Source organism: Chroicocephalus ridibundus, chromosome 3, assembly GCF_963924245.1.
Source record: "Chroicocephalus ridibundus chromosome 3, bChrRid1.1, whole genome shotgun sequence".
In the NCBI taxonomy this organism is placed as follows: Eukaryota; Metazoa; Chordata; class Aves; order Charadriiformes; family Laridae; genus Chroicocephalus; species Chroicocephalus ridibundus.
Genome location: NC_086286.1, coordinates 101532936 through 101546535, shown reverse-complemented (window position 1 = coordinate 101546535; position 13600 = coordinate 101532936). Strand labels below are relative to the sequence as shown.

At 38.9% G+C, this 13600-nt stretch overlaps 1 protein-coding gene across 2 annotated transcripts in view; it reads left to right on the top strand.

The window, feature by feature from the left end:
• The window catches only part of LOC134513482 (E3 SUMO-protein ligase ZNF451-like), a 42003-nt gene that overhangs the window by 10210 nt on the left and 18193 nt on the right, over positions 1-13600 (top strand). For both annotated transcript variants that reach the window (XM_063330288.1, XM_063330287.1), the window contains exons 4-11: positions 573-698; positions 2225-2336; positions 2982-3132; positions 4555-4681; positions 6062-6215; positions 8206-8353; positions 9288-10936; positions 12061-12195. In XM_063330288.1, the coding sequence (XP_063186358.1) occupies positions 573-698; positions 2225-2336; positions 2982-3132; positions 4555-4681; positions 6062-6215; positions 8206-8353; positions 9288-10936; positions 12061-12195 (2602 nt within the window). The remainder of the gene's footprint in view (positions 1-572; positions 699-2224; positions 2337-2981; positions 3133-4554; positions 4682-6061; positions 6216-8205; positions 8354-9287; positions 10937-12060; positions 12196-13600) is intronic.

The following is a 13600-nucleotide window of genomic DNA, read 5'->3' as shown; positions in this document are numbered from 1 at the left end:
GTCAGAAACCTGGTTCTTTCCAGGAAAGGTGGGTCTTCTGTACATGCACATGCTCACTCGCAGTGATGATTGCTAGAGCTTTTCGTGTAGCAGGAGCAAAGTACAGTGTATGGCCTATCCCTTATGCTAGAAAAAGCTAATGATGTGCCTTTCTGAAGGTACTGGGCAATGTTGTCTTAGAGCAAGAATGATATTGGTTCTCAATGTTTCAGGTGGGCCACATGTTGGCTTTGAAATCTTCAGGAATTTTGTTTACCTACTTAGAAGAATTTAGTTAATTTGTCATTTGTTGGAGATTTCTAGGACACCCAGCATAATCATCCATGTTCCTTCTTGTGCTTTTGTGAGGCTGATGATGAATTGCCTTGAATATGTAGGGGAGTTGGGGTTGTTTCATTTTTTAGCAGAAGTTACAGATGCTGGTAAATAGGAAAACTAGCAAGGTAAAGCATGGAACTTAGTATTGGAGTATCTGTACTGAACTATGTCCTGATGCTTGGGCATCACTTTTCACCATATTACTGCCTGTTACTTAACAATTACTAAATAAAAGTTTAACTTTTCAATTGCAGAGAAATACTAAACGTAAAGATCACATTGACTATCAGAAAGAACGAGTTGCGTCAACCTTGGATCGTCTGGCACGCCATGTTGAAGTAGAGAAACAGCAAAAAGAAGAGAAAAACAAAGCCTTTAAGGTATTGGACGTATTTTGTTTCAGTAGAATTGGATAATACAGGCCTTGTAGTCATGAGTGTGTTTGTTTTCACTGCTAAGTGGAAAAAAAAAAAAAGATTGCTGAGCTGGATCTGGAACTAGTAACTAGAGATTTTTCCTTCTGGGGCATCATTTGAAACACACAGCTTCTAACCGACCAATTTGCTAGTCTTACGCAGTTCCTAAGGGGGGGAAAAACCAACCTAACTTCCTGCAAGCCAATGCAAAAACTTGTTCTCTTGCTTGTATATACAGCAGAGGGACCTTAGCATAAATTATTCTGGTTAAATAATTGAATAATAACAGTTATCACAAACCATTATCCAGCAAACCTAGTTATCTGCCTGCTTTTGTCTGAGATTTTGGGGAAGCCATTTGCCACATTAAATCTCTGTATCAGGTAATACTTTATAATGGGATAAAATTTTCTATATGTAAGGCATAATTTTAAAGGTGAATCCTATTAATTGTGTTGTGCAGCTACTTAAAAGGCATGAGTTTTTAATTTTTATTACAAACTGGAAGGTGCAGCCAATAGGCTTAAGGGTAGGGCTGCTATCAGTGGGACCTGGATAGCTTGAAGCAATGGGCTTGCAAGAACCTCATGAAATTCAACAGGGACAAATGCAAATCCAGTATTTCTGGAACATGCGGACTTTCCAGCTTAATTTTCTGAACACTGTTAATGACTTTTAAAGTCTCATAATTATACTATAGTTACAGCTTGTTATAGTCTATAATAGACTATGCAACTGTAATACAACAGAGTAAAAGGCTGTTAGATATAGTCCAAGGTAGCCTTGAAGTCCAGAGGTCTACATCCCTCTCCTGTCTTCTGCCCTTCGAATTTGGCAGTCTCTTAATGTTTCCACATACAGTTTCTCAAAGGTTAAGTGGCGTCAGAGATAGCTATGTAGCTTTTAAAGGAGTCTGAGAACGAAGGCTAGAACATCCTTTTGTTGATGATGAATATTTTCCTGCTGGGCAGTTCCTTTACTCCTCATCACGTAATGCAATTAAAATTGCTCTTCAAAGTGAAACTACCATGGGTTTTTTTGCCTCGGCAGTGGAACAAATTGACTCTTTGTTTCAATAACTATTTTGTGTTGCTGCTTTTTTAAAAAAAATCTCATTATTATTTGCTGCTTTTTATAATCTTATAATCTTAAAAATCTTGGTTATGCACATGCTTCCGAAACTTCAGTGGGTGCAGTAAAAGTAAAGTAATTCACTGAGGCTGTAGCTTTTATTTGGGGCATAAAAATTAGTACTATTTTTTTTAATTTATTGTTTTGTTGCTGTTACATTCCATCTTTATTGTGTTATACAGAAGTCAGTCAAGTTGTAAGATTTTATTCTGCGCCCCCCCCCCTAGGTTTTTGTGGGTGGTTTTTTTTTTCTTTAGGTTTTTAGAGACCCATGTGTAAGTTTTGGGATGCATACTTAATCTTGAATTTTTTTTTTTTTTATTTGATCACCACCTTGCCTGATATGTTTTCCCCTTCAGGAGAAGTTAGATTCCCAGTATGCTCATGGGTTGCAAGAATTAGAATTTATTCGGGAACACAGTGACACAGAAGCTGCAAGATTATGTGTGGACCAGTGGTTAAAAATGCCAGGTAAGAATAGGAAATTAAGTTTCAGTGATGCGTTTTCGAAGTCCTGCATTGCAGAATAGAACAAGTAATAATTGCATTGAGCAATACCGACATTGAGCTTACAGGTGCTGCTTACGCATAACCAAATCTAACAAATTAACTTTGCTAGAGTGTGGCACTTGAAAGTTCTTACACACTCATTGCCATAAAAGCTATTCTTCTAATATTTTACTGCTTAGAAAATTCAATATACAAAGTCTAAAAACCAGTAAGGCAGTGTTAACTACTTTCATAAGTAAAGTTGCTAGAAGGAAAAATATTACTGTTGAACTGTTGCTCAGGAAAATGTCTACGTAGGTAAGTATAACTTCAGGAAGACAAATCATTTTAAAATACTGCCTGGAGCTCCTACAGGAAGGGTGTCAAAGTGAAAAGTAATCCTACTGGAGATTGAAGAGACGGATTCCTCAACTGAAAGAGCAGACTTACCATGGCAGGATTGAGTTACATGGAGTAACTCAATGCATTGAGTTGAGTGCATTGTTAGCTTGCTTTTAAGAATCAATATAACTTGATTTTTTAATGTTTTAGGGCTCGTGTGTTAGTTTGTTTTTCTTAACCAGAATCTGAATTACAGAGGCTTAAGTGCTTTGTTTTATAACACAGGTCTCAAACCAGGCACCGTTAACAGTGGAAAAAGGGGTATTTATAAGAGGGGAGGTCAGAGACAAGTCAACAGCAGTCCCATATCTTGCCCTGTGATGCATTGCAACAGAGAGTTTGATAATGGACATCTTCTCCTAGGTCACCTTCAAAGGTAAGGACATAGAGAAAGAGCTCAGTGCAAGAAATAATAATGAAAGAATATGCTTAAACTCAGGACATCAGTGTCAAGTCTACCTTAAACTGCCTATAGTGACAAAATTCTGTTTGGAGAGCAGACTAATGTGTTACAGATTTTATATAGATGATGTGATGAACTTCCCTCTTGGTTTTTTTTTTAGGGGGGTTTGGGGTTGGTTTTTTTTTTTCATTCAGAATTGATTTCTTCATCTTGTTGAGCATTTTTTTAATATCTTTTTATTTTTGAGAAGCAAGATTTTTGTTCTCCACTTCTGTTACTTCTTCCAAGACTGAAAAAGACCAAAAGGTTAACATATACAACTTGATAGTATGATTAAAAAAATGCCCCTGAAGGGTATTTTGAAGGGAAAGAGGAGCAAGAGCTGTAGGCCAGATATCTGTTCACAGCTGATGACTGCTAGCGAGCACTCATTGTGTCTGTGTCAATTCCAGCATATACCGCCTTTTAACTAGCGAATGTGTCATGGAGAAGGTGGTAAGGAGAGAAGCTGAGGGGAGTGCTGTGGGTTAACCCTGGTAGGCAGCTCAGTGCCAGACAGCTGCTCACTCACCCCAGTGAGATGGGGAAGAGAATCCGAAGGGTAAAAGTGAGAAAACTCTGGGCTGAGATAAAACCAGTTCAATAAGTAAAGCAAAAGCTGTGCAGGCAAGCAAAGCAATGTAGGGAATTCTCATTGGCAGGCAGGGCTTTGTAACACATAAGGGTTACTTGGGAAGACAAATAACCATCACTCTGAACATCCCCCCTTCCTCCTCCTTCACGCAGATTTTATTGGTGAGCACAACGTTGTATGGTATGGGATGTCCCTCTGGTCAGTTGGGGTCAGCTGTCCCAGCTGTGTCCCCTACCAGCCTCTTGCCTAGCCCTAGCCTACTTGCTGGTGGGGCAGTCTGAAAAGCAGAGAAGGTCTTGACGCTGTGCAAGCACTGCTCAGCAACAGCTAAAACGTCACTGTGCTATCAACACTGTTGTTCATAAATCCAAAACACAGCACCATACAAGCAGCTACAAAGAAACTTAACTCCATCCCAGCCAGAACCAATGCAAGGAGGTAAAAATAAATAAATTTTAAAAATCCCTCTGTAGGAATTCAAGGCTTTGTTAGTTCTCGTGCTCTTAAAAACAGTATGATTCCTCTCCAAAGTGGTCATTATAACAGGTAAGCCTCAGGGAGAATCACCTCTGTACAGGATACTTTGACTGATACAGTTAATGATAGGGGAAGTGAGGAATTATACAGTTTAGGTTTATTTGATAGATTTTTGTCCAACAACTTCAAAAGACAGGGTTTTTTTCCCCCATTTAAAAAAACAAAACAAAATGTTTTGAGTACTTAGAGGTGACTAACTTGTTAATTATTTTTTTTCTCTCCAGGTTTGATCATTCTCCTTGTGACCCAACAGTCACATTACACGGACCCCCAAATAATGCTGTTGCCTGTGTGATATGCTGCAAAAGATTTTCAACCTCTCAGCAGTACAGCGATCATCTTTTATCTAAGGCAAGATCATAAGGATAAGTAATCCTCCTGACTGAACATAGTAGAGGGTTTTCAAGACATAATTATGCACTGGTTTTGTTTTTCTTTTTTTTTCTTTTAACCCTCTTTCTCTCACCTCCTTTGTTTTAGTCTTCGCAGTAGTTTTTCTTATTCTGCTGTGTTTCAAACACCTGATGTATCCTGACAGTACTCCCAGTAGGTTTGACCATTAGATTGTACTTCCCAGCATACCCATGAGAGGACCATAGTTCTATCTTGAACCTCTTGTCCCTCTGGTGGTGGTGTCAAAAGGCATTCCCCTTTTTTCTCATCTCCAAAACTATGAAAGATAAAGGCAAGAAGTCATGGTGAAATACGTGATGGTAAAGAAAAGCAGCAGAATGGAGATGGGGGAAAAAGAGGCAGCAGAATGAGAAAAGAAAATTGGGTGATTGAGCTGCAACTGTTTCTTCTCTGTTTCAGGTCTCTCTGATAGATGTATTTGCTGCTACTCACTAGTTAAATTGCAGAAGGGAAAAGGATAATCTAGCATTTGAGTTTTGATTTGAATATAAGCTAATAGTATTTGCTTTTTTGTTGTTGTTCCTCCCTACTTCCACTCTTTTCACTTTTTTTTTGTTTTTGGATAATGCTCACTCTTTTCCTTGTGTTCGTAACTTCCCACTGTAAAACCTCAGTTCAATGACAGGTGTTATGTTCTGGGTGCATGGTTTTATTTAAGCAGTCTGGTGTTGAACTGGATAATGGATAGCACTCTCAAAGTTGAATGTTTTAATAACAAATATTATTATGTACCCATCTAGTAGTAACTCCTGATGCATAGTCAGACCTGACAAGCTTGAAAGATTGCATCATAGTTTTTCCCTGCTCTTTTGCCATTGCTTCAAAGTTGTGTGTGTGCCTGTGGTGTGTCCAGGGGCATGAGCAGGAGTTACAGACGAGTTTGGAGAAAGGGACCAGCTCTTGCAGAGGCACGAAGATGGGGTTATTTTGGTGTGGAAGGATGAGGAGATAATACTAAACAAGCTATGGAAGAAGGCATAAGCATATCATGAAGATTCCTTGAGCAAACATATGGGATTAAGCAAAAATGTCAGCAGCAAAACTTAAAGATTTTTGTCATGAAGGTAGAGGTGGTGCAAGAAGGGAATGGAAAAGTTGACAGTGTCATAAGGTTGAGTAGCTGAGTTTGACAGTGGCAGTTTGGCCAGTCCCTTATGACTCAAGAGCTGAAGTGCATAGGGGTAGGCTGTAGATAAACATAGATGCAGTAGCTGAAAACCCAAAAGTGAAAATATTACCATGGAAGGATATGAGGGGAACTGTGACTGGTTTCTTGACTTAATATTTTTCCTAACTAGATCATTTTTTTTCTTGCAGCTAAATGAAAATGATGGACATAAAAAAGATCTCCCTCCACAGCATATTCAGTGTTTTGCATGCCCAAGCTGCTTCCTCCTTTTCACCAAAAGTGACGAATGCTTGAAGCATATGTCAGGAAAGAACCACTTCCTCGAGGCTTCTAAATTGAGTGGTATGTTGCTACGAAGTGTACCACTTTTCATTCCTTTTGATAATTGCTCCTTATGATATGAAGTGACTTATATTTTTCTGCTGTGTAAAAAAAAAAAAAAGCTTAAGGTTTTTAATTAATTTTTATTTTTCTTTTAAGGTCTCCAATGTGATACAGTTCTGTAAGAGGAGATGCTTTGAAATTTATAACTTTGTGTAGAAATGATTCCTCCATCACAGTTGCTGTAATGAGAAGCAGACTTTCCTTTATCTCCAAGTCTCTTGTATAAGTGTCTCATCCTCCAGTGACTCTGTGCAACTACTGTCCTAAATAAGTTTACATTTAGCATGTTGATAGGAACCAAAACACGTAAATTTCTCTTTCAATTCCAGTCAGACTGGCTGTGGTGATCCCTCCCCTTACTGTACTGTCTGAAATCTGCTGGAAGCTATTTTTCTTGTCTGTTCCCTTGGCATTCCTGATACAAAAGACCTGTGAAAGTTTCGTCTCCATATAATTGCAAATTTAGCATGCTTAGTTGGAATGGTGCTGCCAGTCTGATGCCTTGCATTGGTCACATTGCCACTGAAGGCTGAAATAGCGGTTATGTTGTGAGCTGATAACATCCTGAACCATACTTCATAATTCCACAGCAGATATCTGTCTGGTCATGGTTTTGAAAACAGGTTTAATGACCATCATAGCTGTACTGACTTTTTAGCTTTGACATGAGCAATAGGCGTTAAAGCATTTACTTTAATGTTAGGGAAACAGCTGAGACAGATCAGATATAGATGGAGTTGACTTCTTATTCAAGAAGCTGCCATACTTTAGATAGTGTATCTTTCAGGATAAGCCTACATGTCCAAAAGGATTGGTATAGTTATTTCTCACCTTCATAATTATATCTTCTACTTCTGCCCTCTCCCATGGTGTCCGCAGGAAGTGTACAGTAAAGACAGGCTTAAGGAATCTTCCTGCAGGTTGAGTCAGTACTAACGTCTTCATGGAAGTGACAGTCAGCTCCATGGTTCTGATTTCTCTTATGTATTGTAAATCTAATGGACTTTTATTCTCAAAAACAGGTTATTAATTCTGAATGTGCTGACCGTAGATGCCTTTAAAATCAGGCCATAGGTTTTAAAAAAAGATTGCTGGTGAGCTATTGCTTTGAAAAGACCAAGAGCACAAAATAGTGTTTTCTTCTTTAGAGATGGATAGCATTTAACTTGGAACAAAAAAAAAAAAAGGGGGGGGGGAAGGAGGGGCTCTGTTTTATTCCTTTGCATTGGTAGGTCTTTAGGATTAATATCAGCGTGATCTGTAAGATCTCGTAGTGAAGTTAGTTGAAAGGCATAACCTCAAATTACTGCCTGCTGATCATCACATCTTACTAAACAGAAAATTCGAAGATAACTTGCCTCCTAAGATGCAGAACATTAACAGCAATAGCTTGTAAGTCACTTCCCATTCTCTTTTCAATAGAAAATTTTCTGTTCTGCTGGCACTTGGAGTTAGACATGGAGTATGCACCTAAAAATTTAGGGAGAATTAACATTGAGGATGGGAAAAAGGAGATAGTCAGAGTATGCGGAAACTTGTTAAATGAATTGCATGCTTCTTTCTGTTTTAAACATACTATGGCTTTAAACGAAAGAGTAGGCAGGTGGTGACAGATGGAGGGGAGGATGGTCAATAAGGACCTTCCTAAGGGAGATAACTGATCAGACCTTGTAGAAGGAGGAAAAGGGCAGTAGAGTTAGTTGCGGAGTATGGAAAAAAAAAAGGATGCAAAGAGATTCAGATAAGAGATTCTTACAGAAGTTTAAAACATTAATGCAGTTTTATGTAAAACTTCCATTGCACAATTACTGTGGCTCAGCTGACACATGGTAACTCACTTTCTGAAGCCTGTGACAAATGAGTACCATTGTAACTGTCATCTGAGAGCTGACATAACTGTGAAAGAACTCTAATGTGTGGTTGCACTTTCTGCCATTCCATATTATAGATGACATGAAGGCTGGCCTTCCTCTACCTTTCCCATCGTATGCAAAGAACCTTCTGATATCTTTGTGCAAAGAGGTCCCCTTCCAAGTGAAGTGTATATCCTGCTGCCAGATACTACGCTCGCATATGGAATTAACAGCTCATTTCAGGTTTGTGAGCGACACTCGTCTTTATAATGTGATCATTCATAGATCAATAACAGATAGGCAGGTGTGTTCTTAGTGGTGCAAATAGATTTCAGGGCATTTAGGACTATCTGAATATTGACTTCCTGAGTAAACTATCAAAAACCTGCCCCCTTGCCATGTCTTTTACCCTGCCTTACCCCGCACAATCCACTGCAGAATGCTGATCCATGTCTGTATCCTCTTTGTTACTTTCTGTAACAGAGCAACAGAACTTCGTCTCTGTTCCATTGTTTCTAAGTTCATAGAATAATAGAATGGTTTGGGTTGGAGGGGACCTTTAAAGGTGATCTCGTCCAACCCCCCTGCAATAAGAAGGGACATCTTCAACTAGATCAGGTTGCTCAGAGCCCCGTCCAACCTGACCTTGAATGCTTCCAGGGATGGCACATCTACCACCTCTCTGGGCAAATTGTTCCAGTGTTTCACCACTGTCACTATAAACAATTTCTTCCTTGTACCTGGTTTAAATCTATGCTCTTTTAGCTTAAAGCCATCGCCCCTTGACCTATTGCCAGAGGCCCTGCTAAAAAGTTTGTCCCCATCTTTCTTATAAGCCCCCTTTAAGTAGTAAAAGGCTGCAATAAGGTCTTCCCGGAGCCTTCTCTCCAGGCTGAACAGCCCCAAGAAGTTGGCAGCATTGGATTTCTAAAACAGCATATGCATCGATCTAAGTGCTAGTTTTGGAAATTAGCACCTAATTCTCTTTGAAGTGCAGAGACGAGATAGACATTGCATGTTTTTGTTGGCAAGCTAGTAGGTGAGTTAAAGTGTACAGAGGGCACTATTTCCACACACTAATTGCTGTAGCTGCTAGGTAATATTTCAAAGTACATTTGAAAGTTTAAAAATGTTTCAGGTTATCATATAACCTCTTTATTTTTTTAATCAATTCTAGAACACGTTGTCGTAATTCTGGGCCTGTGGCAGTGTCAAAGAAGAGAATCTCCCAAGTTGCAGAGATATTTAAAACAAAAGGTCACTGCGAGAACTGTGATAAACTGTTTGCTGATGATAATCAGATCACCCAGCATAAGCAAACCACTCAACATAACATTAAAGTTTTTAGTAGAATGGAAGAGTCCATCTTGATGTTCTGTCATATCAATGGAAAAAATAAAAATCAGTCTTACTTATGCCATGTTGTGGATCGGTCAAGACCACTACTTAAAAGGCACTGGACTTCGAATGAGCCTACCAGTGAAAGGGGATCTACTCCTTCAAAACGGAAGAGCGATTTAAAGGATAAAAAGGAAGATCATGTAGCAAACCAAAGTCAAGGTAGTGCTTGCAAAGTAAAAGCCTGGTTTTGTGAATGTCTTCAAAAGTTTTTTACAGAAGAGTCGGTAGAAAAGCACATTTTGTCAGCAAATAGGATCTGTCACAAGTGTGCTGTGTGTGGAAAGCTTGCTGAAAATTCAAGCATTATCCGCCTGCATATGAGTCGATTCCATGGGGGAGCACACTTGACTAATTTTCTTCTCTGGTGCAGAGCATGTTCTGTAGATCTCAGAGAAGAGGATATTATGGGACATGTGACTGAATTTCATGGTGGACATAGTTACTATTATGAGCAAGAAGCTCTGGAAGATGAACCTATGCCATCCGCTTCTGACACAGAGTGCATTTCTGCAGGTGAAAGGAAAGACTGCATTCCTAGTCTTATGGAACTCTCCCCTGAAAAAAGTCATATTCTGGGAAAATGGCAATGCCGCATTTGCGAGGAGATGTTTGAATCTGAAGAGAGCGTTAAACAACATTGCATGTCCTTAGAAAGCCATGCATTTCACAGATATTGCTGTGGCTTATGCAGAAATCACTTTCGGAAAGTAGGAACGCTACAGCGACACTTCCAAGAGCATCATAACCAGGAGATACAGACTAAATACTTCTGTGGCCTTTGTGGTAATCTCTTCTTTGACACAGAAGAAGAATTTCTAGTCCATTATAAGGAGATTCATAGCACAGACTATGCATTTGTGCCTGAGCAGATGGAAATGTCAATAAAAAAAGAGGAGGACTTCCTCCCAGTAGAAAAAGGAGACCGTTTAACCTGTGGTTGCCGGACAACTTATGTCTCCAGAATAAACAGGAGGAATGATTATGTGGATTGCCAGAAAGCCATGCTGCAAAAAGGAAACTTATGGTTTCGATGCTGCTTGTGTTCTGCAACTGCACAGAATTTTGCTGATTTGAACAGTCATCTCAGCAGTCACACGTCACTGAAACATAAGGAAGAGATGTATGTTGTTAGATGTGCTGCATGCAACAAAAACTTTGATGATCTTCAGAGCGCGCATCAGCACTATCATATGAAACACTGCTTCTTGCAGAAACCTGATCTATCAAGTCTTGCGTCAGAATCGGAAAATACAGTATTCAAGTTCACAGCAAGTGGGGCTTGTGTGGACAGAAAACCGCACCAGCTAAAACTTGAAGCATCTCCATCGAAGACTCAGGGAAGACCAAAGCCATCTCCTCTGCAGGGACCAATACAGGGAAAGAAAGAAAAAAAGGACTCGGCACACTCTGAAGAACTTGGTGAAGGTTTGCAGAATTTTATTTTTTTTTAACATTAGAAAAATATTGTTGTCTTTAACACACTGTTTCAATGTTAGTACAAGTATGTAGCATACTATTTGCCTATACCCAGTCTGTAAATCAACTCAGAATTCAGTATTTGTTGTTCCTTAAGGCTGCGTTTTGAATTCTCAGTATTTGAGTTTCCAGAACTTGTAATCAACAATTTGTTGTTATATGCTATATGTATGAAGTCTTTTTAAAAAAAAAAAAAAAAAAAAAAAAAAAAAAGTTGGCAGATATGAGAACCCTGGGACTGAAATATTTTGAAATTAATTGGGAGCTTAATTTGGTGTTAAAAGGAAGAGGACAATCAAGGACCCCAAATAGAGATCTAACTCTTAGAAGTGTAAAAGTGGTCTATAATGCACATTCAAGAGAAACTTGCCACCTTTGTATGTACAAATATTTATGAGCCTGGTAGTGCTTTCTATGTGGTCAGTCTTATTTTAACACCATCTTCTCAGTTTCCTTACCTTGCTAAAAAATAATTTCATCTGAGCATTTATATTATCAGTATGTATTAGGGGGTGTTTTTGCCTTGAGCCTGCAAATATTTTTTTGAAGTTTGTGTCACTTCTAAGAATGACATCAAGAATGCTAAAGGTTGTGTTCAAAAATTGGAAGTGTTTTCAGTTACTCAGTGTCATAATACTTTTGATTAAAAGGTTGACATTTATGTTAAATATACAGCACAAAATATTTCTCTAAACATTTTACATACTCTTGTGCATGTAAGCAATTAAATGTCATGGAGACTTGCTGTAGTAGGAGGTGCACAGTTGAATATTAAACGGACTATTCACATGTCTTGGTGCAGGACAACAGCTTTCTGTGCCTAGCACAAAACTGTCCAGCTCTACACCATCGTATAGCTAGATTCCGCATTTTTTGTCTGATTTGCGCGTTACCAAACGCTACTTCAGTTGATTTAAAAACAGTGCAGTTGCCAAATATGATCATGTTTTATAACTTTTAGCTTATAGAATAGTTGAATACGTGAATTTTCAAAAGCATAGCTTAAGTTTATGTATGTTGGTTGACCAGAAAGTCAGTTGATCTTTAAACGCGTCCTTTTTATCCCATTGAAGATGGTGAACTTCCTGATCTTGACTACCTGAGTACCATGACTCACATTGTGTTGGTGGATCTGGACAACTGGGGAAGCTTATTCACGCAGCTGCCAGCTAACCTGAACCAAGGGACGTTTATCTGGGGCTTTCAAGGTAAAAAATTATTAAAGAAAATAAGATTAACAAGTCTACACAAATACTTGAGCAGAGATTCTTTGAGAGGATGAAGAACAGGAACAGTCACTAGGGCTTCTTAAGTTACAGTGTCACAGGCACCATGTCATAGAAGTGTTCTTTAAGTTTTCTAACTCCGTCTTAACCTCCTCTGCTCTTAGCATTCCTTGTAGAATATTGTTCCAGAATTGCTGAACAGTTTAAGAGCCTTTCTGCCTTCCCTGCTGAACCTACTTACGCTATATCATACTAGGTTTTCATAATTATCAGGACAGCCATAATACTCAGGGATTATTTTCTTTCTGATTCCCAAGTCCTCATCATAATGTTTTCTTTTCAGTTCCAAAAGGCATGATTTTACATTCTTGTACTAGAATATTGTTCTGTCTCTGGCTTGCTCCTTAACGATGTCCCTGGTCATCCTATACCTGATAAGTGTATCTCACATCTGGAAGATACCGGTAGTGGTACGAGGTAGTTGATGGAACTCACATTGTTGTGGGTTTGTAAACCCATAACTTTGGGGTTTGTAAACCCCAACTTGGCAAAGCCTACTAATAGCATCCCTTGATACTTTTTTCTAACCTGACTATTCTTGAACCAATTTCTTGTCCACCTCATGCTTCTTCTACTGTGTTTCTTTATCTGCCTTTATAATTATTTTGCCTGTTGTACATTGAATACTTCACTAAAGTCTAGGTAAGGGCTAGTTTCAAAATATTTAGTGCCTGAGACAGGCGTCATCTTAACAGACTTGCAGGAATTGTGAGGCGTGTTGTACACACCACTGCACTGTACTACTTCTTTACTTAATGTTCTTGATTATCTCTTCCTTTAATCAAGAACATTCTGAATGCTGAGAGTTTTCATGCTGCTGAGGTTGGACACACACACACACACCTGAATATCACACACGTTTTCTCTGTTAAAGAGGACTGTGCTCCTGAGTTTTGTGGTCTGCTCAGGCATCGCTTCTGTATCATTACCTGTATTGTCATTACTTAGCCTTTGGCCTCTTGGTACAGTAACAGTATCTTTGTGTATGTGCATGTACATGCACAAAAGCATGCACAAAACCCCACAAAATATTAATTTTGAGGGTTTAGATTATACCTAATAATCCTGGATTTCTAGTTCATCTTTGCTGCCTGGCTGCTGCATTTATTTATATTCTCTTTTCTATGTGGCTGAACAACCTGTTGTTTGTTCTTACTATCTTCTGCGAGGCTTTACCCTGCTTGACTTCTGGTCAAATTTTACTTCACCTCTGCACTCCTTGACTTCTAAGGCTATTGTGATTTGGGGTTTGTGGGTTTTAATTGCTGAAGGCTTGTTGTTTATTCAATCCACTTGGCCTTGGAAAACTTTTTTTTCTTTTTCTACA